The sequence below is a fragment of the Erinaceus europaeus genome, chromosome 6 (genome assembly GCF_950295315.1).
Source record: "Erinaceus europaeus chromosome 6, mEriEur2.1, whole genome shotgun sequence".
In the NCBI taxonomy this organism is placed as follows: domain Eukaryota; kingdom Metazoa; phylum Chordata; class Mammalia; order Eulipotyphla; family Erinaceidae; genus Erinaceus; species Erinaceus europaeus.
Window position 1 is genome coordinate 26,581,937 of NC_080167.1, and position 27,019 is coordinate 26,608,955.

Consider the following 27,019-nt stretch of genomic DNA (forward strand, 5'->3'; position numbering starts at 1 on the left):
TTACCTCTGGAGGACAGTGGGGGTATAGAACTTCCTTTGGTGATGAGAGTGGTGTGGAATTACAACCCTTTTTTATAACCTTGTAAATTACTAATAAAAATTTAAAAAGTAAAGTACTTATTTCCTAGGTTAGAATTTTGAGGTTTTTTTTTTTTTTTTTCCTCCAGGGTTATTGCTGGGGCTCGGTGCCTGCACTACGAATCCACTGCTCCTAGAGGCCATTTTTTTCCCTTTTGTTGTCCTTGTTGTCTATTGTTGTTGTTAATATTGTTGTCGTTGTTCTTGGATAGGACAGAGAGAAATTGAGAGAGGAGGGGAAGACAGAGGGGGAGAGAAAGACAGACACCTGCAGACCTGCTTCACTGCCTGTGAAAGTGACTCCCCTGCAGGTGGGGAGCCGTGGGTTGAAACCAGGGTTCTTGTGCTTTGTGCCATGTGTGCTTAACCCGCTGTGCTACTGCCCAGCCCTGAGTTGTTTCTTTTAAGAGGAGGTCTATGATTTTTACATTCCTCAATTTTGATGCAATTCTAATTAAAGATTTGCCAAAGGGTTGCATGAATGAACAAACAGCAGGCTGGACCAAGTGTAGGTGTCCTGAAGAAACTGACATTCAAATGAAGATGATAGGGTGCCCAGGATTCAGATATCTGAAAGGAAGAAACCCAGGTAGTGGACACAGAAGAGCAAGGCTGAAGTGTGACAGGTGTAAAAGACCAGTCAGCCTGAAGATGTTATATTGAAGGCAGAAGGGAGTCGACAGGGTTAAGTATGAAATGGCAAAGTCACTTGACGTGGAAGACCATAGGAGTGAGGCAAAAGGGTGCAGAGCATACTCGTTTTCAGGAAGGTCGACTTATCAAACATATGTTGCATCTGGATCATCTAGTGTCATATATTGCTGCCAACCTTGTGCCTAGTTTTCTGCTAATGATCCGTACAGCCTCGAGGGAAGTCAAGCAAGCAAACAATCCCAGCACAATCTAATAACATAATAAACAGAGGTGAGGGTCAGGGGTGTAGCTTAGTGGCATAGCATATGCTTCACATGAATGAGGCCCTGGGTTCTATGTCTGGCATTCATTCCAATGAATCAATAAAACTAAACGATTTTTCTTAAAGTAATATGCATTGGATCATGGAGAAGGGAGAAGGTCGTGGGACAGGGCTTCCTAGATCAGGGAAAGCTTGAACCAAGATGGGAGAATGCATAGGAGTGAATTAGGTCATAAAGCTGGGAGACTGCCCTGGCTGGAGGGAATATCATCAGAAAACAAAGCAGATGACCAGGCATGATATACTTAAGCCACAGTTACTAGCTACACATGATTGGCTCTTTTTAAAAATACTTATTCATTTATTATTGGCTAGAGACACAGAGAAATTGAGAAGGAATGGGAGATAGAGAGGGAGAAAGAGAGATACCCATAGTAAGACTTCATTATTTGTGAAGCGTTACCCTTGCAGGTAGGGACTGAGGGCTTGAACCTGGGTCCTTGCACATGGTAACATGTGCACTCAACTAGGTGCACCACCACCCAGCCCCTTTCATGACTGACTCTTCAGGAGATTCTGAGATAAGTTTAAGGAGGATATCATTGGTCGTGCCAATGAGTATAGGCTTCCCCTGCTCTCCAAAGTACCTATAAAAGCTTTTGTTAAGTCAAAATGTCAGAAAGGCAAGAAACAATAATAGCTAATTTATTCAGAAAAATATTGAACAGTCCCAGACTGCCAAAGTAGCCTAGCAAATCATACCAGATAACACATTAATTTTAAAGCCACATTAACATATGGCAAAAGCAGAAATGTTGTGAGTGGCAGTTTGTATAAAGGAAAGAACTTGGTGGGGCTCTTCTCACTGATGGTGTGCACTCTGCCTCTTAGAATAACTACTACAAAACAAACTGAGTGTTATTTTCATCTTTTGCTTATGCCATAAAGGCAAAACTCCTCTTAGAATTTCTTTTAGCTTGTGAAAACAGAGATTACTGTAGGTCTTTTATGAAAGTGAAGTGCAATAATGCAAACTATCAAAATGTGGGGATACCTGTCTATCTTCAGTTCTGAAAACAACTGTAATATTATGGGTTGAATTACATGGTTCCTCCCCACTCCTCCAAAAAGAAAAGAAAAAAAACCTGTTCAAATATTATCCCCTCAGTGTATGTTCTCATTTAATTATAGAGCCTATATAAATGTCCTTAATAAATATGAGGCCATAGTGATATCCTCCAAGAGAAGAAATGACACAGAGTCACACTGGAAAAAAATGGCCATGTGTCAAAGAAAAAAGCCATGAAAGAATGGCGTGTCACAGCTACAAGTCAAGGACTGTTGGCAACCACTGAAAGGTAAACTAGAAAAGACTCTAATTCACAGGTGTTAGAGGGAACAAGATACTGTGGACACTTGGACCCCAAATTCTAATCTCTCAAGCTAGGTGAATATGTATTTCAGTTGTTAAAATTGGCCCGTGTGGGATATGTTTTGTTATAGAAACCCTAGATAACTACGGAAAAACGCCCTTTGTTCCAATCATGGAGGCATGATTAGAGGTATCCAAAACCCAAGGAGAGTGGAAAGAGAAAGACCTGGTGTCAGGGCAGTGAGTGGGAGGACATGACAATCACAGGTCAGGCCATGTTCAAAAGGGGAAGAATAGAGTAAATTCTCCAGAAACCAATGACTTCGGGAGCAAATCATAACGGGAAGATGAGAGGAAATGAGCACAGGTATACTCTTTCATTGTCTGTGCGGAAAGCCGGGGACCTCGCCTCGCCTCGCCCCGCCCCACCTCTTCCCTCCCCCTCTCTTCTCCTCTCCTCTCCTCTCCTCTTCTCCTTTCATTTCTTCTCTTTCCTTCTTTTTATCAGAGCACTACTCAGCTCTAGCCTATGGTGCCACTAAGGACTGAACTTGGGACCTTGGAGCCTCAGGCATGAAAACCTTTTGGATAACTACTATGCTATCTTCCCCAGCTCCCAGAGACTACTTTTAACACAAATTTCCAATGCTTGTCAAACTAGATGCTCTACACAGTTCATACTTATCAAACCACAAAGTGGTTAACTAACAGCCATGAGAACAAACACAGGTCTTTAATATTTTGAGGTGCCTTGTGAGTCACCAGTGATTTAATGCTAATAGATTTAATCATATCATTAAGGACATTTTATGTGACTCTAATGAAATGCAGTAAGAAGAACCATTTTTCATGATTCAATAGATCATATCTTCCAAACTCTTTGAAAAAAAAAAAAGAAGCCTATTGGGGCCGGGTGATGACATACTTGGTTGCGTGTACATGTTACAATGTGCAAGGACTCAGGTTCGAGCCCTCAATCCCCACCTACAGGGGGAAGCTTTGCAATGGTAAAGCAGGGCTGCAGGTGTCTCTCTGTCTCTCTCCCTCTCTATCTCCCCATTCCCTCTCAATTTCTGGCTGTCTCTATCCAATAAATAAAGATAATTTTAAAAATTAAAAAAGAAAAGATCATGTGTAAAAAAGAAGAAGAAGAGAGGGAGAAGGAGGAGGAGGAGGAGAAGGAGAAGAAACCTATCTTACACTGTATACAGAGTAAGAAAAATAATGCTCTCAATGACATTTATTTGGTCCTAAGGAAGAGGCAACACTGAGTAAGACGGCGGAGCTCCAGACTGGGTGATTTCTACACAGATCAGTTAACCACTATTTCCTCATCTGTAGAATAGGGACAAAAATACCTTCTCCCAGCCCTCACTATTTAGGTTACTTTAAGAATGAAAAGCAACAAATGTGGACTTTGGTAAGCCTTAAAGGAGTAGCCATGCCAGTGAGTGGTTGTGGGGAGATGGGGGAGGAATCTGGAACCAGCAGCTGGGTTTGAATCCTGCCTGGCTGCTTCCAACTTGGGCAACTTAGCTGATCCTCTGTGTTACCGTCCTTCATGGTCAGTGTCATTGTGGAGATTAAACATGATAAAAGAGGTAAGTTAGTGGCCCAGGAGGTAGCATAGTGGATAGAGTACTGAACTCTTAAGCATGAGGTGCTGAGTTTAATTCTTTGCATGTGCTGGAGTGATACTCTGGTTCTTCTTCTCATAAATAACAAGATAAAGAAGAAGTATTTTAAAAGAAGTAAGTCATATAGTTACTCTACTTGCAACATAGAGGTAAATGATATGCTACATACCCAACAGGTAGGCAGCGGTCAGTTAGTATAATAGGATGTCCTATTTTTCCTTTCAATTTCAGATTATGTATTGTGAATTTTTAAACAGGGAAAATGAAAACTAGATTGTATTAACAAGTTACAGATAGGCAATGACCTCATATAATCTAAGAAGGTCACATTTTTCATGTGCCAATCTAGAACAATCTAATATTCTTAGCCTACTGAAACACCAGCGTTTATTATGTCATAGAAAATAACATAGTAAAGGAATTTATATTGGGAAAATATCATCTGGGGGATTTGGATATTTGTTAAGACATTACATAATAAAATATATAGTCATGCGCAGCGGGCTAAGTGCACATGGCGCAAAACACAAGGACAGGAGTAAGGACCCCGTTTGAGCCCCCGGCTCCCCACCTGCAGGGGAGTCGCTTCACAGGCGGTGAAGCAGGTCTGCAAGTGTCTATCTTTCTCTCCCCCCCTCTGTCTTCCCCTCCTCTCTCCATTTCTCTTTGTCCTATCTAACAATGATGACATCAATAACAACTACAATAACTACAACAACAATGAAAAACAACAAGGGCAACAAAAGGGGAAATAAATAAATTAAAAAGATGATATTTATAAAATAAACTATTAAAAAAAAGTATATAGTCATGACAGAGAGAGGTAGTTGGGGAGGTTCTCAGTGAGTAGAGCACAGGACTTGCATATATGAGGTCCTAGTTCAGAGTAGGACCCTTCTCTTTCTTTCTCTCCTTCCCATTTGCTTTCTATTTCACACGATCAAGTAAATATTTTAAGCTAAGTAATGGTAAAAAGACAAAAGCAAGAATCATCACCAAGAAATGTCAAATGTGTAACCTACCACGTGAAAGGAGAAAGTGCTAGGGTCTGTGTCTTCTACTGGCTCCTTTGTCATATGACCTGTGGGGGGGAAGAGGTGGAGGGGTGGGATTATTTAAAAGCACGAAGTTATTGTCTGATAACTGTTTTCCTATAGATACAAGTTACCCTAGTCAAGTTGGGACTAAAAAAAAAAAAAAAAAGCCAAAAAAACAGTGGAGACAAAAATAAGAAGAAATGGTATTGAGACAAATAAGCTTTATCTTTAAAAAATCACTAAAACACATTGGATTTCTCAGTATCACGTTGCTTATGTTTTCACCATTGCTCCATTAAAGGAATTTGTTAAGGAAATAGAGGGAAAAAAAGAAAAGAAAAAAAAAGAATAGACCTAGGTCAGGGTCACCAGTAGCTTTCATGAGCAAATGAGAAATGAGTTCTCCCTTTCCAAAATACTTACTAAGATAGCTGCCGAAAAGCCATCTTAAAAGATAACCAAATCTGTTTGCGTTGAACTATTCTTGATTTGTGCAGTACTCAAACTACAAAGCCCTAAGTGGCAGTCTTAGGTTAGCCAAAATTTAATTTGCATTTTCCCCCTAATAATAAGTACGTGGCACTTCTATGTATTTCAAACAGGTCCAACCAGACACAACTGCATTTGGTTTCTTAGCTTTTCCTCTTTAACCTTCCCACATTCTGACTCCTGCCTGTGGATTGAGCGCTAGAAGCCATCCCTAGCCTAAGGGCTTACTTCCCTCCTCCTATCACAACCTCATCTTAACTAGTTCATGGACACCAAAGTGTAATTGGATAATGCAAAGTGTAATTGGATAAGGCTTTTAAACAGTGTGGGAGCTAGGAGGGCCAACCACCGCTCCCCAGTTTTGAAACTCTGCATGTAACTTTTGGTAGTCCCAAAACTTAGCTAGTGGCCTGGAGAAAGAGAGCAGCAGTAGGGGTCCAGGTGGTGGGGCACCTGGCTGAGTGCACATGTTACAATGTGGAAGTATCCCAGTTCGAGCCCTGAGACCCCACCTACAGGGGAAAACTTTGCAAGTGGTGAAGCAGTGCTGTAGATATCTTTCTGTCTCTCTTCCCTTCTATCTTCCCATTCCCTCTCGATCTTTTGACTGTCTCTAGCCAATAAATAAAAATAATGAAATTTTTTTAAAGAGAACCGCCGTAGTACATAGGTTTAATCCCCACTACCACAAATAGCCAGTACAAACAAAACAAAACAGCAACAACATAACTACTGTTGACCAGTATGCTGATAGCATAAAGAATAGGTGAACCCCCACAGAAGAGATCCAAAAGGCCGAGAAACACATGAAAAAATGCTCCAAGTCTCTGATTGTCAGAGAAATGCAAATAAAGACAACAATGAGATATCACTTCACTCCTGTGAGAATGCTATATATCAGAAAAGGTAACAGCAGCAAATGCTGGAGAGGGTGTGGGGTCAAAGGAACCCTCCTACACTGCTGGTTCCCACCAGTGGAGAACAAGCAGTCTGGAGAACTCTCAGAAGGCTAGAAATGGACCTACCCTATGACTCTGCAATTCCTCTCCTGGGGATATATCCTAAGGAACCCAACACATCCATCCAAAAAGATCGTGTACACATATGTTCTTGGCAGCACAATTTGTAACAGCCAAAACCTGGAAGCAACCCAGGTGGTCCAACAACAGATGAGTGGCTGAGCAAGTTGTGGTATATATACATAATGGAATATTACTCAGCTGTAAAAAATGGTGACTTCACCATTTTCAGCCGATCTTGGATGGACCTTGAAAAATTCATGTTATGTGAAATAAGTCAGAAATAGAAGGATGAATATGGGATGATCTCACTCTCGGGCCGAAGTTGAAAAACAAGATCAGAAACAAAAACACAAGTAGAACCTGAAATGTAATTGGCATATCGCACCAAAGTAAAAGACTCTGGGGTGGGTGGGTGGAGAGAATACAGGTCCATGAAAGATGATTAATGACATAGTGGGGATTGTATTGTTAAATGGGAAATTGGGGAATGTTATGCATGTACAAACTATTGTATTTACTGTTGAATGTAAAACATTAATTCCCCAATAAAGAAATAATTTTTTAAAAAAAGAATAGGTGAACCCATATTTTGTATCATAGGCTATAGTCTTATAATGATGCAAACTAAAGAAAAGTAAATGTTACTTTAGAAAAGTCAGATTAGAGGCCAGGTGGTGGTACAACCAGTAGAGCGCACAAAGCACTGTGCATGAGGACCCAGGTTCAAGACCCTGATCCCCACCTGCAGGGTGAAACAGTGCTGTATGTGTCTCTGTTTCTCTTTCCTTCTCTCCTTCTCTCTATCTATCAGGAAAAAACCAAAAAAATGGATAAAGGGAAAAAAAAATGACTGTCGGGAGTGGTGGGATCACCTTGAAGGCACTTAGCCCCAGTGATAACCCTGGCAGCAAACAAAACAAAACAAAACAAAACAAATAATGAATGAATGAATGAATGAATGAATGAGAAAAATCAGGTTACAAAAGGGACTGGGGAGGGGCAAAGAGGAAGGAGGAGTGGGTTGTCAGGGTGGAAGAGGTCCAGCGGGCTTTGGTGGAGCGATATTGGTACTTTGTTGGTGGGTGTCGTGTAGTAGTAACATATTTCGGAGAGGTGTAAAACTGTAATTCTGAAACACAAGGTCTTGTAAATCAAGGTTACCTCAAAAAGAATATTTTTTTAAATGTTAAGGTAGAAAAAGAACATTTAATGGTCCAGGAGGTGGCACAGTGGATAAAGCATTGAACTCTTAAGCATGAGGTCTTGAGTGTGATCCCTGGCAGCATATGTACCAGAGTGATGTCTGGTTTCCTTCTCTCTCTCTCTTATCTTTCTCATTAATAAATAAATAAATAAAATCTTTTTTTAAAAAAGAACATGTGTAGTACTGTACTTATTGATACTGTAAGGAATTATGGCCTGGCTATAAAACAAAAATCCTCATATAAGTGAACCGGTATTGTTTTAGGATCAAGTGCACTTTAGAACATTCCCCCCATCAGTGGTGTGGTATTTGAACACGGGTATTTGAGGATTTGTGATAACAACAAGGGGATAAATATCAGGTCACTGTACTATGAAGGACTTGCAGCTCTGAGGTGTGGGGTAGGGAGGCAGGGAGGCTTTTTAAAGGACCCTGAGCAAAGCCTGTGCAGACACTGGCTACTCTGTCCCTGACAAGTTAGTCCTGTTTCCTCCAGAAATTTAGTGTGAGACGCAGGAAAAAGGCAAAGACATCAAGAGAAGGAAAATGAGGAGCTTGCTTGGAAAGCTGTACAAAAGGCAGCAGTGAAGACTCAAAGAGGACATTGAAAGGGAAGGGACACTAAGCACAGGTGGAAGAGACCTACCTGTCTGCCATGTCCCTGAGAGCTAATGGTCTGACTATGAACAAGTTTACTAGGGTGACCTTAGACAAATCTAATGCTTCGACCTTAAGTGACTCATATAGCCATCCACAGTCTAGGCTCAGTAACACCAGTCTAGGCTCAGTAACACCAGTCTAGGCTCAGTAACACCACTCTAGGCTCAGTAACACTAGGCTCAAGGTTATGAGTCCCCACATCAGATTATCACAGTTTTAGTCAGTCCCACCCAGTTCTGTGCTATGATAAATGGTATCAGCACGAATAACAGGCAAGTGATAGCTAGGATTGGAAGCTCCAAGTCTCCTGCTTTGGCATGACATCTCTAAGAATAAATGGAATTTAGATGGAGAAGACAGCAGAGAGAGAGAGAGAGAGAGAGAGAGAGAATGAATATGCAACCAGGAAAGGCAACATGTTTAGAAAAAGAGTTAAGAGACTCTTTTAATTCCTTCATTATTTTCATTTAAATGGCTGTATGGGGGCCAGGCAGTAGCTCACCTGGTAGAGAACACACATTACAGGCACAAAGACTCAGGTTCAAGCCTCTAGTCCTCATCTGCAGGGGAAAATTTCATAAGCTATGAAACAGTACTGCAAGTATCTCTTTGTCTCTCTAATTCCCTCTATCTCTGTTCAAAGTAAAGAAATAAATTCCTTAAATAAGTAAATAAGTACTTATTCCTTAAATAAGTAAAATAAGTTAGTAAATTAATTAATTAAAATCTACAAAAAAATAACTGAATATGACCATGGATGAAGCTCTCCCTGTGTGTTATTTTCAAATGCAATCAAGACTCGAGTTTGCTATGGCCCCATGTGCTCTGTCTGACACTGTCTTCTCTCTGCCAGCTTTCCCACTCATGTCCAATAACCTTTGCTCTTATAGATCCACACTGCCATGCACTTGAAGGTTCTTGGGCTGATCCTGATTATTTGAGACTGGGCTAGAGGTAGAAAATTGTTCTTAAGTTTCTGAGGCCCCCTGGGGCTGCATCTTGACAATATTATTAAATATACCATCACAGTTTATTTTAGAAACTTTAACATGTCTTTCCCACACCCAGGTAACAGCCGGCTGGACCCCTAGGCAAGACTGATATCAGATGGAACATGAGGCACAGAAAAATCAAAACAGAAGGGGGTGGGGAGCATGTGAGCTCACAGGTGGCAAAACCAGCAGTTCTGCCAGGGCCAGGTGAGGCCCTTCTTCCTGCTGGTGCTATATAGCTTTGTCTCAGGGGTGCTTTCTCCCAAAGTCACCTTAACTCTTGGAGTGGTGACGCTAAACAAGGCAGAGATCACTCCAGATTAGCAGACAACCAACCAAAAGAGATTTCACAGATGGCGGTGAGAATCATGTTTATTTCATATAAGCATCTTCTGGAGAATTCCTCAAAGGGCATGGGAGGTGCCCACTAAGAACAGGTGCAGTATGGCACCTGGAAAGCACATTCTAAGTGGCTCTCAGGCCTCAGAGAGCTAGCTTAGGGGGCTGCATGGTTATTAGTTGTTGGTACTCAATTGCCTATGCTGAACTATCTCAGGGTGCATACAGGGCCTCCCTCTACATGCTTTTCTGATTTTCAAAGTCCCTGAGCGGTGAAAATTCATGTAGTGGCATCTCAGGCAGAAGAACATCTGCAAGCTAAAGTGACTGTAATTAGGGAGCCCTGAACACAGAACTTTCATCTTTTTCATTCTCTTTTGCAGAGCCTGGGGCTTGTGCATGTGCTGCTGCTTCATTTAGCTAAAGAGAGACAGAGGAGGGAGAGACACAGACATGACAGCTATGCTGCCCTGTCCAGTGAGATATCTCTCCAGTCCAGCACCTTCACCTTAAATAGAGCTCCCACATGTTGAATGACCGCCATGTTCTTTTTCTTTACTTATTTGTTTTGCCACCAGTGTTATTGCTGGGGCTTGGGGCCTGCAGGACAACTCCACCACTCCTGGGTTGCCTTTTTTTTTTTTTATTATTTGTTTGTTTCTTTATTTGTTTTTCTTTTTCTGCTAGAGATAGAAATAGGGAGCGAGAAAGAAAGACACCTGTAGTACTGTCCCACTTCCTGTGGAGCTTCTCCTCTGCTGGTGGGGACCAGGGGCTTGAACCCAGGTCCTCACTTGTGGTAACATGTGCAACTACTGGGTGTACCAAAACCCTTGCCTACCCTATTCTGACAGTCTAAGCCATCTCAGTTCACCCTTGGGAACTTCAATAACCTTGCGAAGAGTGCACGTGAACTCCTTTTTACTACTGAATATTCAACCTCACAGGATAATGGAAGGATCAGAATCTGGATCTAGGAGTTTCTGGTCTGTGCCCTACAACTTTCTGGGTTCTAGAAAGTGGCTCATGCATTCACCATCAGACAAAGTCTGAGAGTCTGAGTGTTCAAATATCCTCCCTTTTTTAAAAAAAAATAATAATAAGGATCCTAGTCATTATAGCCAGTCTCTACTGTTTCACCTGCCCGACCCCCAGCAGGTGAGGACTAGGGTTTGAAACCAGATCCTTGTGCATGGTAATGTGCATGCTCAACCTAGCCCCTCTAATTTGTGTTTGAAAAGGCCACACTGGTCAATGATTAGTGAAGAGATGGGTGGAAGGCCAGAGCAGGAGGTGAAATGTCTGTAGGAAATCTGGCAGACAATGTGTGGTTGTTAGCCTGGGCTGGAGAAATGCAAATTCTAGTTACCAAATCCTACATAATAGCAATTACTGTGGCTTTGTTGCAGAAATGGAAGGAGTGTGTGTGTCCTAATGAACTGAATGGACATTAGAAAGAGGAAGTGATTTTGCTCTTATTGATAGCACACTCCTTTTATTGATAGAATTCCAATTCCTTATCATACACTCACTTGTCTCATCATGTCACATGTGCTAGAATTTCCAGGTCCCTTTGTCCCAAGCTTCCCATTTATTCCAGGTCATAAGCATCTGTTATATGTTTTTTCTGAGTCAAGCACTCTCACCAGAATTCTAGCTCTTGTCATTAGCCACCCTGGAGGCTGCACTGAGGCTTGGTATACACCTGTCATTATTAAACCAAAGTTCTCAGTTTAATAATTCCCCTGCCCTCCCTTCTCACACCTTTTACTGGTGTCACTGATTTTGGTTTTTGTTTTTTTTGGGGGGTGGGGGAGGATGTTTGTTCAGGTAGATTTTACAGGCATCTTCTCCTGCCAAGAGTTTATTTTAATTCATTTCTACCAGGGTTACTGCGGGGTTTGGTGCTACACAATGAATCCGTGGCTCCCAGTAATCTTTTCTTCCCCCTCCTTTCTTAGAGCAGTGGTTAATTGAGAAAGGAGAGGGAGGGAGACACCCACAGTACTGCTTCCCCACTGAGCAAGTGGTTACCAGAAGTCTTTAACCTGGCTTCTTGCACATGGTAATAATGTGTGTGTGCTCAACAGGGCAAAACACTGTCAGATCCCTCCAAAATCTTTTTTCAATCCTCCTGACTGTCTTCTTGTAATGAAATCTGGAACCACTGAATCAATGTCCGAACACCTCTTTGCACACTGTCAGCTAGGTTCTCAGAAGATGAGGTGAAAAGTTATGGTAGAATTTCACCCTTTATTTCCCCCCGGGTTTTCCAAATATTGGGCATAGGGGCACGGAAGGGATATATTCAACCTATTTTCCATCTCCAGTTGAGAAAATGTATACATTTCCTACTTCAAGGAAAATTTTGGTTTTACACACATTAGTCAATTCATTAATTTCTCCAGAAAACCCTGCCAAACATAACGTATCAATTTTAATTTAGCTGTAGAACTGGGTGGGTGGATGTCGGGGTTATATTATCATCCATCAATGTGTTCAAGCAATGTCCGACCATCGGGCTTAGATTATGAGAGAGCAGGGGTAAGGCGAAAGTTCCTGGAAGGCGAACTGTGAGGAAGATTTTAAATCCAAGTATGGCATTATGAAAAACTCTAAGTTCTGGCCACTGGTAGAAACACACACTAATGGGGAGACTAGAGGCCGTTCTAGTCAAAGGCCTGGGCAGGTGCGATCCCTCAGATGGGAGCGGAGCCCAGGTTTGGCAGATCCGTTTGTACAGTAGCTCAGAGGGCCACTATTTAGCACAAAACTACTTAAAAGGAAAACGAGGAGAGAAGAGGAGAAACGAGAAGGCACGCGAGGAGAGAGCAAAGGAGAGCCTGAAGGAAAAGACAAAATCCACCTTTTGCTTTTATTGGGGGGGGGGGTGTATCAGAGAAGTTGAAGGGACTTGTTTCAACCTCCCAACCCAACCGAGTCTGAGACAAAAGCGGTTGGGGTTGGGGCCACCAGGTGGGAAGCGGGACGCGTCTCAGGCCCCGCCGTGGGTGAGGCTGGGCACCCGGCCGCGGAGGGCGAGCTCGTCCCCCACCCCAGGCTCGCGGGGTGAACCTCGCGCGGCGCGTGCCACTGGGGTCCCAGTGAGTCCAAGGATCCAGCACGTGAGGCGCTGGGTCCTCCCGGGGCGCTCCCCTCCCCGGGGGTGGCGGCTCCCGGGCGGCCAGCGGACCCCGCTGGAGGAGGGGCGTGGGGCGGTGTCAGCTCACCTGCGCGCAGAGGGTCGTCTGGCAAAGCCATGGGGGCGGCTGGGGCCCGATGCAGACTGGGTGACCTCCGGGACCGAGGAGGAGGGCCGGTCGGCTGGGCTGGAAAGTCCTGTAGTTCCGCTGAACCCCGAGCCAAGTGCCGAGGCCCGAAGCGCCCCTCCTCCCCCTCTCCCACCGCCTCCTCCTCTCCCACCTTCCCCTCCTCCTCTCCCACTTTCTTCTCCTCCTCTCCCACCTCCTCCCAGGGCTCCGCCGCGTCTTCCTAATGCTCACTTCCTGCTCTGCCAAGGAGTTTGCAAAGCCCCTTCTCCGTGCGCCCCTCGGTCCCTCCCTCTGGAGGCGCTGGGCGGGAGCCGGGGTGCCGCGGACAGGGGCGGGGGCGAGGAAAGGGAAGGGAACCCCGCTGTCCCGAAGCTTCCCCTGCGTCCTCGGCGCTCGGATTCCCCTGGGCAGGTCCGGAGCTGGAGTTGTGTGGGCGCGATCTCTGCGCAGGAAAGATTAATCTGAAACCCAGCTGCAGACCCGGATAGCTCTCCGGGCTTAGCCTTCATAGTGTAGCAACCTCCCTGTCCCCCCCCCCCCCCAGCAGGGATCCAGCACCCCGGGAACGCAGGCCGGGGTTGAGGTGCCTGCAGGCGATCTGATGTTTCAAGAGTTTCCTGATCTGTGAGCAGGAGTATGCCGCGGCATGATGGCACACGCTAATAGTTGCTATTTTGATTTGCTTTGCCATTAGTTGTTACGTGACCTCCAGGGTGAGTGCTCCGGCACAAAGGGAGGGTGCAGAGAGGATGTCTGGGACACACGTAGCCCTCTTTACAAAAATAGCTGAGGGTTCTTGGACAGAACTAAAAAAAAAAAAAAAAAAAAAAAAAAGAGCCTGGCAAACCCAGTAGAGAGCAAGTGTGCAAGGGTTTGAGTTCAAGTCCTGGGTCCTCACATACGGGGTAGGGGAACTTTCTGGAGAAGTAAAACAATACTGCGCACCTCTCTCGCTCTCTCTCGCTCTCTCGCCTACCTCCTGCTTACCTCTCAATTTCTTTCTATCCAAAAACAAATAAGGAAAATTAAAAAATAAGGTTTATTTAAAAAGGATTTTCTATCAATTACATGAGCACAAACTGGTATTGCTTACTAAGCATCTACTTAAAGCTGTTCTGCTTTTACTCAACTTATCATCACTGTACAAAGTTACAGACAATTTGAATGTCATAGGAATCCTCTAAGAGGATTCTAAATAATCTTCCTGCCTTTGAATCTAAGCATTGAAAGATAGGAATTGGTTTGAAAGAGACCATATAATAGCTTTTTGCACGCAGTATTAGCACTTTATAATAAAGAAGCGAAAATGTCAGTTCAGAGAGACGAAACACACACACACACACACACACACACACACACACACACACACACACACACACACACGGGGGCGGGGAGCAGCAGTTATCCTCCTGATGGCCAGTGGTTTGCTTTGTGTCTCCTCCCTGTCTGTTAGAGTCATCACTTCCAGAATATACCCTGGGAGAAACAAGAGACTCAGGTAAGAGGACCCTGCTCTGTGTCTAAAAATAATAAAATCTGCTACATGAAAATTTTCTGGGAAATTTGTGAGTGGGAAAATAAATTTCCTTTAAAGCTGCCTTCAAACAGGAAGGGAAAACAATTTAAAGGTAGTTTCTCTGACAATCAATTTTGAGGTCTGGTTCGTGGTTCTTTTTGCACTCTGATGAAGATAGAATTATCTGGAAGGTCAGGTTTCAGGAACCACGTAACAAGTTAGGCTATCCAGTTAGCAATGCAACCACTACCATTGCTCTGAAGCTGGTTTGCTTTTCAAATCCCCAAACTATAACCCATCCTTTTAACACTCTACTCTTTATTATAATGTAAAGGAGAGGGAGGCTGGGAGATAGCTCACCTGGTAGAACTACTGCCTACTTACCATGTATGAGGCCCCAGTTATAAGCTCTAATACCACATGGGAGCATGGGGTGGGGTAAGCTCCACAGATGGTCAAGTGCTGGGCTGCTCTCTCCCCACAACCATCAACATCACCACCAAAGGAAAAAAAAAAATGGTGACGCAGCAGGTTAAGCGCACATGGCACAAAGCGCAAGGACCTGTGTAAAGATTCCGGTTCAAGCCCCCTAGCTCCCCACTTGCAGGGGAGTTGCTTCACAACTGATGAAGCAGGTCTGCAGGTGTCTATCTTTCTCTCCTTCTCTCTGTCTTCCCCTCCTCTCTCCATCTCTCTCTGTCCTATCTAACAATGACGACAACAATAATAGCTACAACAATAAAACAACAAAGGTAACAAAAGGGAATAAATAAATATTAAGAATGTATTTAAAGATTATTTTCTAAAGGAATATTGAATGTGTATTTATCCCCTTTCACATTATTTCCTATTAATTTTAACTATAACCCATTACTGTCTTTATTTTCCCTATGTACTTTGTGAACTATAAAACAAATGGAAGCTATTGCTTTTGCAATTTTTCTTTACAACTTTTTATTGTTTTTATTTATTGGATAGAGACAGCCAGAATTTGAGAGGGTAGGAGGAGATAGAGAGAAAAAGAGGAGAGAGAGAGAAAGAGAGAGAGAGAGAGAGAGACAGGGAGAGAGAGAGAGAGAGGGAGAGAGAGATCTGCAGCACTGCTTCACCACTTGCAAAGCTTTTGCCCTGCAGGTTGGGACTAGGGGCTCAAATTCAGGTCCTTGAGCATTATACCATGTGCGATCAACTAGCTGTACCACCACCCAGTCCCCAGCATTTGCGATTTATAAATAATGTAATTTAAAAGCAGTCACATGCAAAAAAATTCCCAATGAGTTCTCATACAGTCTATTTGCTTTTGTTCCTATTGCCATTCTAAGAATTTTAAAGCACTTTTTAAAGTGGTAATTTTCTTTTATATGTCTTAATAGCACCTAAATACTCATAAATCTGTGAATCACCATAAATGGGCATAGCAGACTTGGAAATCATAAATCAGACATGCTGGGTTTGGCTTAATACCATAAATTTGTATGACTTTAACAAGTAACCAAATCTCTGAGTTGTAAGCATTTACAAGGTTGTAAATATTCATTGAAGTAATATATTTGTGTATTTCAGGTGCATACATATGTCTGAAAGAATACTAGTTGTATCTCTGCCTTGATTTTCCCCTTGTAATTTAGTCTATTGAGAGAAGCTCCTAGTGACTTTGTTATAATAGATGAAAATACATTTCCATGTTTGGTATAGCATGGACCAGTGGATTGACACGTAATATTCACTCATACAATATTTTTTATTATTGATTTAATAATGATCAGCAAGACCATAGGATAAGAGGGGTACAATTCCACACAATCCCCACCACCAGAGTTCCATAGCCTATCCCCTCCCTTGAAAATTTTCCTATTCTGTCTCTCTGGGAGCATGGACCCAGGATCATTATGGGGTGCAGAAATGGGGAGATCTGGCTTCTGTAATGGCTTCTCCACTGGACATGGGCATTGGCAGGTCGACCCATACTCCCAGCCTGTTTCTATCTTTCCCTAGTGGGGCAGGGCTCTGGAGAGGTGGGGTTCCAGGGTACATTGGTGAGGTCTTCTGCCAAAGGAAGACAGGTTGGCATCATGGACAATTTTAACTGCTATTCTGTTCCTCTTCTCTGCACCAAACAAATGCTGTGCCATGGGGGAAACCATATGAGAATCCCTCACTCACTCTTTTTTTTTTTTTTCCCCTCCAGGGTTATTGCTGGGCTCGGTGCCTGCACCATGAATCCACCGTTCCTGGAGGCCATTTCTTTCCCCTTTTTTGTTGCCCTTGTTGTTGTAGCCTCGTTGTGGTCATTATTATTACCATCGCTGATGCTGTTTGTTGTTGGACAGGACAGAGAGAAATGGAGAGAGGAGAGGAAGACAGAGAGGGGGAGAGAAAGACAGACACCTGCACACCTGCTTCACCGCCCATGAAGCGACTCCCCTGCAGGTGGGGAGCTGGGGGCTCAAACCTGGAGCCTTACGCCAGTCCTTGCGCTCTGCGCCACGTGTGCTTAACCCACTGCGCCACCACCCGATCCCCTCACTCACTCTTAAGAGCTGATCAAGATGGTCAGGATTTAACAAACACTGTTTCACTACAGAACTGGGCATAGGCTGGCAAGATAGCTCACCTGGATAGTATGTCTGCTTTGTCCTGCATATAAGCATGGTTCCACCCTAGCCCCCTCACACCACACTGTGGACTGCTTGGTGCTGTGATATCTTTCCCTTACTCCCTCTGATTCTCTTTCTCTTTTAATTTTTTTATAAACTATCAATTTTATTTGATAGAACAGAGAGAAATCGAGAAGGTGGAGAGATCGAAAGGGAGAAAGAAACAGAGACACCTGCAGCCCTGCTCTACCACTTGTGAAGTTTTCCCCCTGCAGGTGGGGACTGGGGGCTTGAACCTGGGTCTTTGTACATGGCAATACATGCTCTTAACTTTGTGCACCACCACCCAGCTCTGCTCCCTTTTTCTAAAAGAACTAGAGTAATTTAATTATTTTATTTAATTTAACCGAAAGGGACTGTGTATGAAGAAAGACACTGAAGACATGTCCAATCAAGTAGTGTAGTGTAGTGGTGATGACTCCGAGGCTGACATTTTGCCATAATTTGGGCAAATTCTGAGGCCTCTGAGTTTGAATAATTTAAGAAATTAAATTATTAATTTAATTTGGGGGAGACATCTGTTAGTTTTGTATCTCTTCTCAGATTGACAATAATTAGACGTGCTGTCTTCAAATGGGGGAAAATGGCAAGTCAAATGACTTTTATTTGATTCATTCTGGAAAACAATGGTTTTTCACATTTTAAACCACATTTGGTGTAACTTAAACTTTTGGTTTTTTTTGTTAAAAACTATTTGAAAAATCGTATTACTACTTTATCCCATATCATATACTCTAATTGGAAAGCGTTAAGCTTTTTAGATAAAAAATTTAATCACTTTAAAAACCAACTATGAAGCCTTTTTTCTTTCCCTTTATTGGGAGGTTAAAAAGGATTGCCATTAAGTTGTTGACACATAGCTACAACTTCTCATCTCCCCAAGATAGGTGTCTGCAATTACTCTCAGTTTAGGTACTTTCCCACCATGTACCAGGGCCCCAGAAACGCCCCCCCCACACACACCAAGTACTGTCCCTCCGTCCCTCCCCCTCCGTCCCCAGAGTCTTTTGTTTTGGTGAAATGCATCACACCAAGTTCAAGTTTTACTGTGTGCTGTCCCTTTCTGTCCTTGTTTCTTAAGTTCCACTTATAAGTGAAACCATTTATCCTTCTCCGTTTGGTCTATCTCACTTAATATGATTTATGTTATATTATTAAGCCACACACATCCTTATTTTAAAGGGTACAGACAGTACAGATGAGACTAACAACTTAGGCTTCCAGACAGGGTCTGATCCACACTGAAGTAGCTAGAACTATAGTCGTAATTTACTGGTTTAGGACCAGAGGACCCTGTGCTCTACAAAGGGACTGCTCCACAGTTGAACTTGCTTGATATATCCTAGTGGAATTATGTGTGATGGAAGAGGTTCAAACGAATATTAATAAGTTCATTCATTTGTCTCATTGTTTTTGGAAAAGATACTTGTTAGATTTTTGTCTGGAGTGTGTTAAAATAGATGTAGTGACTCTTATTTTGTCACTTAACTTCTCCTAATAATGCACCGGTTTTCTTTTTAAAAAACATTTTCATTTGCTTATTATTGGATAGAGACAGAGAGAAATTGAGAGGGGAGGGAGAGATAGGGAAAGAGACAGACACCTGCAGACCTGCTTCACCACGTGATAATACACCCGTTTTCTTCTGCAGAGCCACCTTTGCCACTCATAGACGGTGAGGTTTCATCATCACCTTTGACTCCTGACTCGTGGTGCATCCCGTGAGTACCCATTTACTGGGGAAACTGACGATCCTTCCTAGCTGACTGAATCCACATGGGTCCCAGTCACTTTCAAAGCCAGCAACAAGCAGACATCAGGCTCAACCTGACGCTGTTGACTGGCTACGGAAGAAGGGCAAACGCTAGAAGAAGAATAGGTGTTAGCATTTGATCTTGTAGTACCCTTGGAGAACATCACTGAGTGAACCAAGGAGCCTGTAAGACATGTGGAACCTTTGCTCATGTGGTTGGGAGGTGAGTCTTTACATACCTACCCCAATATCACACAGCTTGTATATAGTGGAAGAAATGAGTAGGGCCAACTGCTGAACAGGGTTCTTCAGGGACAGCGTTGAATGCCAGACAGAAGCATTCAAAACCAGTTTTCAGGTGCCAGGAAGTTGGTTTTTGAAAAGTGATATATATGAAAATTGGTGTTTTTGGAGGATTAGTCTGGCAGCTGTGTGTAGGATAGAATCAAGTAAGAAAAGAATGCAGGCTAAGAGACCATTCAGTCTTTACAAGGCACTGTAATTTACTACAGCGTTGAATTTACATTCTTGCCCAGATGTGAAGGAAACTCTTATCTGGAAATTGTGGATGTTCTTTGTTTGTCCCTTAAAGCATTTGTTTTTGCACAGGAACTGGTTCTGTTATAGGTTTGTACATATGCATGAAAATCAAGCCTTTCTTTCTATGTATGGGACCTAGGTTCAAGTCTGGTCACCGCTGTATTGTAAGCAGTTTTGGTGCTGTGGTTTTTTGTTTGTTTGTTTTGTTTTGTTTTTAATCTCTCTCTTTTTCTTTCTGTTTCTCTCTTTACTTCTATGTTTCTGTCTCTCTCTATTTCTGAAAAAAGACATTCAGAAGTGATGAAGCCTTAGTTTTGAAAAACATAATAATGCATTTTGAAATGTTAACATGGTACTAAAAAACAAAACAAAAACCTCAAGTAAGTAAAGTAATATCACTGACTTGAATCCTACCTGCCAGGGACGCAATATTCAGGCATATGTATTTATGGATGAATAATGCTTTAAGATTTTCTTGATTCTCACTTATGTCTTGCACTTCTGTGTACAGAAGATTAAACATCTCTTGCCAATTCCTACCAGTTTGCTTTGATTTCTTTACCTATAAAGTCATATGAACTAGAAAACCACAGTCTTTATGTTACAATTGTGTCTCAGAAAACAGAACAGCAAAATGTGGGTGATTTTCTGGATGGTATTTTTAATTTATTCTAAATTTATTTATTAGGGGATTAATGTTTTACAGTCAAAAATAAATACAATAGTTTGTACATGCATAACATTTCTCCGTTTTCCACACAACAATACGACTCCCACTAGGTCCTCTGATTGGTGTATTTTTAAAAACATGTAGAGTGGGCAGTGGGAAATCCACAGAGGAAAGAAGAGCAGGAAGAAATGGGGTGACTAGGGCTATCATGTGCAAGGACCTGGGTTTGAGCCCTGCTCCTACATGCAGAAGGGATACTTCATAGAGAGTGAAACAGATTTGCAGGTGTCTATCTTTCTTCCTCTCTAACACCCCCCTCTCAGTTTCTCCCTGTTCTATCAAATAAAATAGATATTTAAAAGAAAGAACAATAAAGGGCTGTCAGTTACAGCAGATTTATGTTGCCAACACCGATTCTCAGTGATAACTCTGGTGGCAAGAACAAAAATTAGAACACAACAAAACAAAGTAAAAACAAAAACAAAGCAAAATATAACAAAAAACCTGGGGTGACTCATCAGAGAACACTTTTATTCCAGAGACTCACCCCCAATCTTGGAATTGTCATTCTACACTCACAGGAGAGAGAGAGAGAGAGAGAGAGAGAGAGAGAGATTTTCCAGTCCTGGGCACCAGATTCCAGATGCTTTCTTAGTAAATATCTTTTTTTAAACTTTATTTTATTTGATAGAACAGAAAGAACTTGAGAGGGAGGGGGATGTAGAGAGGGAGAGAGACAGAGAGACACCTGCTGCACTGCTTCACTGTTCCTGAAGCTTTCCTCTTGCAGGTGGGGGCTGGGGCCTTGAACCAAAGTCCTCGTGCATAGTAATGTGTACACTTAACCAGGTGTGCCACCACCCAGCCCCCCCAAATATCTTTATTTGTAACCATTTATTTCTTGCTCCAGACTTTGAGAAAACACTTGTTCAAAGACATACATTTTATATATTGGAAACTGAAGTCAACAAAAACAAGTCAGCTAGAGGAAATTTTGTTTTGTTTCTGCTGTTAAGAGGAAAGAAAGGACAGATCAGGGGAAAACCCAGTGTGTCAGTGACCAAATAAAAATCACAGCATTGACACACAATAAGCTGTAGGGCCCCTAGTCTTTCTCTCTCTGGGAGTATGGACCAAAAATTTTTATGAGATGCAGAAGGTGGGAGGTCTGGCTTCTACAATTGCTTCTTCATTGGACATGGACACTGACAGGTCAATCCATATACCCAACCTGTTTCTCTCTTTCCCTAGTCAGGTAGAGCTCTGAAGAGGTGGGGTTCTGGAGAGGTAGGGTTCTGGAGAGGTGGGGTTCCAGAACACATTGGTGAGGTCATCTGCCCAGGGAAGTCAGGTTGGTGTCATGGGCGCATCTACAACTTGGTGGTTGAAAAGCATTAAGATATAAAGCAGAGCAAATTGTTTAATAATCAAGAACCTAAAGGCAAAAATATAGCAGATGAGATTTGGGGTCTTCATGTTGGAAGAAGATAGGAAGTCAGACTATTTCTGTCTGAAATTACCAGTTGCACCACTTCCTGGCCTCAACATTGCATTGTTATCATTTCACTCCTGCTTTGTCATGCTGTTTTGATCCCTTTTTAAATGCACATATACTTATGCTATTACCACATTTTTTTTCATCCGATCAGATTTTTCTCCTAAAAATAGGGAAACTTTATAAAGAAGGAATAATGGAGAAGAGAAGGAGATACAAGTGCATTCAGAGAAAAGGTGGGGAGCACAAAAGTCAAACAAGAGTGCATGAGCAGCCCCAAGCCAATACAGCACATCTGTCTTAGTGGAGAAAACGAGATTTTTTTTTTTTTAAATCAGTCATATTTGACACCACTAGTATGGAGAGAAGCTTAATTCCATTGCAAAAGAAGGGCAAACTCAAGTTGTACATTGTAGAATGTAAGTACTCATAGATTAACAGAAGTTCACTAACCTTTCTCCAGTGATCATTAAAAATTTGTAATCTAGAAATGTTTCCCACCAGTGATTCACAAAGGCTTTTATGGGATGACATTGCTTTTCTAGAAAGAAGGGATCGTGGCTTCAGTTGTCTCAATAGACAACTTTCAATGATACTCAGAAGTTATCTGTTTCAATAAAGGCAAAGACTTAAAGCTGTGGAAAGAAGACTAATTCCCACCTCTTTATCAACATCCTCTTTCTTCTCATCAAGAAATCCAAACAATTATGAACACTATAATAACTTTTTAGCAGAGTTTGGGATTAAGGATTATGGTTGTGTATACAGCCATAAGAAGAAACTAGAAGAATCTATTTTAAGTGCCAAAAGATCATTTCAGATGAAATATCAGTAATATGTAAAGAGGAAGTCGCAACACCTAAGTGTTCAATGACAACAAAGTGGTTGACATAAACAGTACATCAATATAAAAATAAAATAGCCGGGAGCCAGGCGGTAGCGCACCAGGTTAAGCGCAAGGGCACACAGTGAAAAGCACAAGGATCCTGGTTTGAGCCCCTGGCTCCCCACCTGTAGGGGGGTGGCTTCACAAGCGGTGAACCAGGTCTGCAGGTGTCATATCTTTCTCTTCCCCCCTCTCAATTTCTCTTTGTCCTATCCAACAACAACAACAGCGACAACAACAACAACAATGGAAAAAAGATGGCCACCAGGAACAGTGGCTTAGTAGTGCAGTCACCAAGCCCCAGCGATAACCCTGGAGGCAAAAATAAATAGCCATTTTGTTTTCAAATATTTACAGCTGCATAATGGAGCTCCTAAGGGTCCTGGGTGCCAGCACTCCTTCCTAACAAGAAAAATCTCAACAAAGTGAAAAATTAACAACTTTAAAAAATTCCGGCAGAGAAGTGATGTCACAGGGTGAGTGACTGCTTAAAATCAGAGAGGCAAACAGAGAGATATAGAAATAGCTTATCAGAACAGAAATCTACATGAAGAAACCTTTATGGAAACTGGTACCAGGGCAGGAAGACCAGATATGTCAGTAGTGAACTGTTAAATGGTAGTAACTTGCGTTCCAAACATGAGGTCCTGAATTTGATCTTAGCACCATTAAAAAAATAATAAGGGGGTCAAGCAGTAGCGCAGCGGGATAAGCGCACATGGCGCGAAGCGCAAGGACCAGCTCAAAGATCTTGGTTTGAGCCCTGGCTCCCCACCTGCGGGGGTGGGGGTGTGGGGGAATGTCCCTTCAGGAATGGTGAAGCTGGTCTGCACGTGTCTGTCTTCCCCTTATTTCTCCATTTTTTCTCTATCCTAACCAACAACAACAATAATAACCACAACAATGATAAAACAAGGACAACAAAAGGGGAAAAAATAGCCTCCAGGAGCAGTGGATTTGTGTTGCAGGCACTGAGACCCATCAATAACCCTGGAAGCAAAATAAATAAATACATAAATAAATAAAAATGCCTATTGCAAGGGAAATGACTTTTAAAAACATTTTAATATTAAAATATCAACATGTAATTTAAAAAAAGAGAATGGTTTTTTTATATATATATATATAGAGAGAGAGAGAGAGAGTCAGAGTATCACTTGGGCACACACAATGCTGGGAATTGAACTTGATACCTTATGCCTGTGGATCCATCACTTTAGCAACTACACTACATCTGTAGCCATAGGAACAAAGAATTGTTATAAAGGGCACTTAGGAACTTTAAGTTGTACAGTAGTAGAAAGTTCACACTCTTATTAGCAACCATTTCTTTGTCCAGAACAATGATAATCTAAAAAAATACAATGAAAATTCAAAAGCAAAATATCTAAAATGCAAATACTATCTATGAGCTCTCAAGTGGAGTGTTTTTTTCCCCCTGTGTGCTACTTCTCAGCTATGAAAAGACTTTATTAGTTTATTCATTTATTTATTTTATTTACTAGAGCACAGCTCAACCATAGTTTATGGTAGTGTGGGGGACTGAACCTGGAACTTTGGAATATCTAGCATGAGAGTCTTTTTACATAACTATTATGCTATCTATTCCCACCTGAAAGGACATCATTTAAATTCAGCTTTATGCTATTACTTGTTGTTACTGGGGCCTCGCACATGCAAGGTGACTGTTCCCAGATCATTCTTTCATTCTGGAAGATAGATAGATAGATAGATAGATAGATAGATAGATAGATAGATAGATAGGTAGATAGATACTGATAGAAAAATTGCACTAGAAGTTCTGCTTGTGTCAGTGGGGTTGCTATTCAGTGCAGAGCAGGCCTGGGCTATACACGTAGTAACACAGGCATCTATGACCTATCTTTCTGGCTCAGCATTATGACTTTTTTTAAATAGTCAGACAATCTATCCTACAAAGAAGGGCCCTCCAAATAATGAGGAAATAAATATGCTAGTAGAAGGTGAAAATTGTTTACTTCTTTGAGGTGATGGCACTTAGTGGTTGACTAGTGGAAAATGGTTTCTGTAGATTCCCAAGATTTTCTTTGAGGCAGTTTGGCACTGCAATAAGACATGTAGTTTCTACAGTCTTTCTTTTCTGGATCTGCATCATTAAGTGCCTGGCCATCTTGATTTCACACTGTTGGGGTTTTCCAAATTTTACCCATCTTTTTTGGTTTCTGTTGTTGGCCAGCAGGTGGCAGCTCACTGTAGATGAGCTGTGGGGTAGAAGGGTGGTGTTTTGAAATGATGTCTGACGTCTCCTAATGATGTCTGGGGCTGGAGGTGGTGGTAGTAAGAAGCCTAGACCTCCTTTTTTCCTAAACTAATTTCTGAAAGTGAGCTCAAGTGTGTGGACTTTTTCTTTTTTTACGTTCTGAAAGATGTTTGCAATCATCAGAGAGGGATAAAATGGCAACCTTTGCATGTGTACAATGTGGGAATGAAAATGACTTCAGTCTCTTTAAAAGACTGTTGACTGTTTAAACCAAAGTAAACAATGAGATTTATTGAGATTTATTATTTATTTAAGTGGCAGAGACTTGGGAGTTCCTTTTGCGGAGGGAGAAGTAGAATGCCTCAAAGGCCTCTTGCTCTTCTCAGCGACTGGCTAGAATCCTGGCTTTCTCAGGAGAGATCTGCTCCAGGTCACCAGATCCTCTCCTAGAACAACTCTAGTACAGGGTTACTCAGTTTTCTCATTTGCCAACAAGAGTTTGGCTGGTTAATAATGCATTAAGAGGGAGCCGGGCAGTAGCACAGCGGATAAAGTGCAGGTGGTGCAAAGAGCAAGGATCTGCATAATGATCCCGGTTCAAGCCCCCAGCTCCCCACATGCAGGGGAGTCGCTTCACAGGCGGTGAAGCAGGTCTGCAGGTGTCTATCTTTCTCTCCCCCTCTCTGTCTTCCCCTCCTCTCACCATTTCTCTCTTTCCTATCCAACAATAACGACATCAATAACAACAACAATAATAACTACAACAATAAAACAAGGGCAACAAGAAAGGGAATAAATAAATAAATAAACATTTAAAAGAATGCATTAAGAATGGATTATGTGAACTTTTAATAATTATCCGTGTCTTCCACATAACAATACAATCCTCACTAGGTCCTCTTTCATCCTTGTATTGTTATGTGGAAAACTGAGAAATGTTATGCATGTACAAACTACTATATTTATTGGCGACTGTAAAATATTAATCTCCCAATAAAGAAAAAAATGTTAAAACTAATTAGTGTCTGAAAGCACCTTGTAAACATCCCTTTAAAAAAAAAAATCTCCCCTTCAAAGTTGGAGAAATCTATTTGTACATCACTTCTGCCAAAATATTTCATTCCTTTTAAAAACTTTTCATAGGGAGAAAAGTTATCTATTAAAGGTGTGTCCAGAAGGGGGCATCAGTGACAATAGTCAAGAGAGTTCTTGAAGACAGTTATTAATACATTGCACAGGTGAAAACAGTCAGATAAGACAGAACCAAGTATAATACCTCTTAGTTGGTTTGGTTTGGTTGGTTGGTTGGTTGGTTGGTTGGTTGGTTGGTTGGAATACAGTACTTGGAGTGGAATCAAGGATTTGGAGTATATGAGTGGAGATCCTTAGAACTTGACAATATCAGTACTAATAACCACATGCCATGTAAATCTCCAGGATTAGGGGCACAATGTTTTGGCGTCTTTGCCTCTCACTCTGTGTCCTAGTCCTTAAATCCTAACATGAAATTTAAAATAAAAAATCAGACTGGAGTGGCAATTCAGGAGTAAAGGCATGTACCAAATCATGGATTCTAATCCCAACATTGTATGCCAACACAACACAACACAACACAACACAACACAACCAAAAATGGACAGAACTGGAGGTTATTATGCTTAGCAAAATAAGTAAAGAGATGAAAGACAATTACTGAATGGTTTCATTCATGTGGAATCTAGAGAACTGATATGCATGAACTAAAAAAAAAAAACAGAAGCAAGCAAACTATTTCTAAGATTTGTGAGAACTATGGTGGTTATCTTTGGGAGGTGGGAGGAATGGGAACACAGAACTCTGGTAATGAGTGTGGTATGGAATTTATAATTCCACACTGTAATCTTACAACCTTATAATCTACTATTAATCACAAATAAAAAATAAAAGTAATAGAGCGAAAATAACATCATTTAAGTTATATAAAACTATGAATTTAAGTGTGTTATTTATAAAAGTATATATATACAATTTATATAAGCACACTTAGCCGAATTTGTACTGGAGTTGGTGTATTGCACCAAAGTAAAAGACTCTGGGGTAGGAGGGGGGAAGGGTTCAGGTCTTGGAACATGATGGCAGAGGACCTAGTGGGGATTGTATAGTTATGTGGAAAACTGGAAAATATTATGCATGTACAGACTATTATATTTACTGTTGACTGTAAAACATTAATCATTCAATAAAGAATTTAAAAATTATATAAGTT

The 27,019-nt window shown here is 41.8% G+C and overlaps 1 protein-coding gene and 1 long non-coding RNA gene across 4 annotated transcripts in view; one reads left to right on the forward strand and one right to left on the reverse strand.

Moving 5' to 3' along the window:
- EDARADD (EDAR associated via death domain) overlaps positions 1–13,139 on the reverse strand; it is an 82,693-nt gene extending 69,554 nt beyond the window's left edge. For 2 of the 3 annotated variants that reach the window (XM_016190306.2, XM_060191950.1), the window contains exons 1-2: positions 12,977–13,139; positions 5,026–5,084 (exon numbers count right to left, since the gene is read on the reverse strand). In XM_016190306.2, the coding sequence (XP_016045792.1) occupies positions 5,026–5,084; positions 12,977–13,007 (90 nt within the window). In that variant the 5' untranslated portion in view covers positions 13,008–13,139. Of the gene's footprint in view, positions 1–907; positions 982–5,025; positions 5,085–12,976 lie in introns of all 3 variants that reach the window. The other variant, XM_060191949.1, reaches the window with a different exon arrangement.
- On the forward strand, positions 12,743–19,135 carry LOC132538898 (uncharacterized). Its single transcript, XR_009550200.1, has 3 exons — positions 12,743–12,871; positions 18,843–18,903; positions 19,071–19,135. It is a non-coding gene; the product is annotated as an uncharacterized LOC132538898 (long non-coding RNA).
- Positions 19,136–27,019: the final 7,884 nt, after the last annotated feature.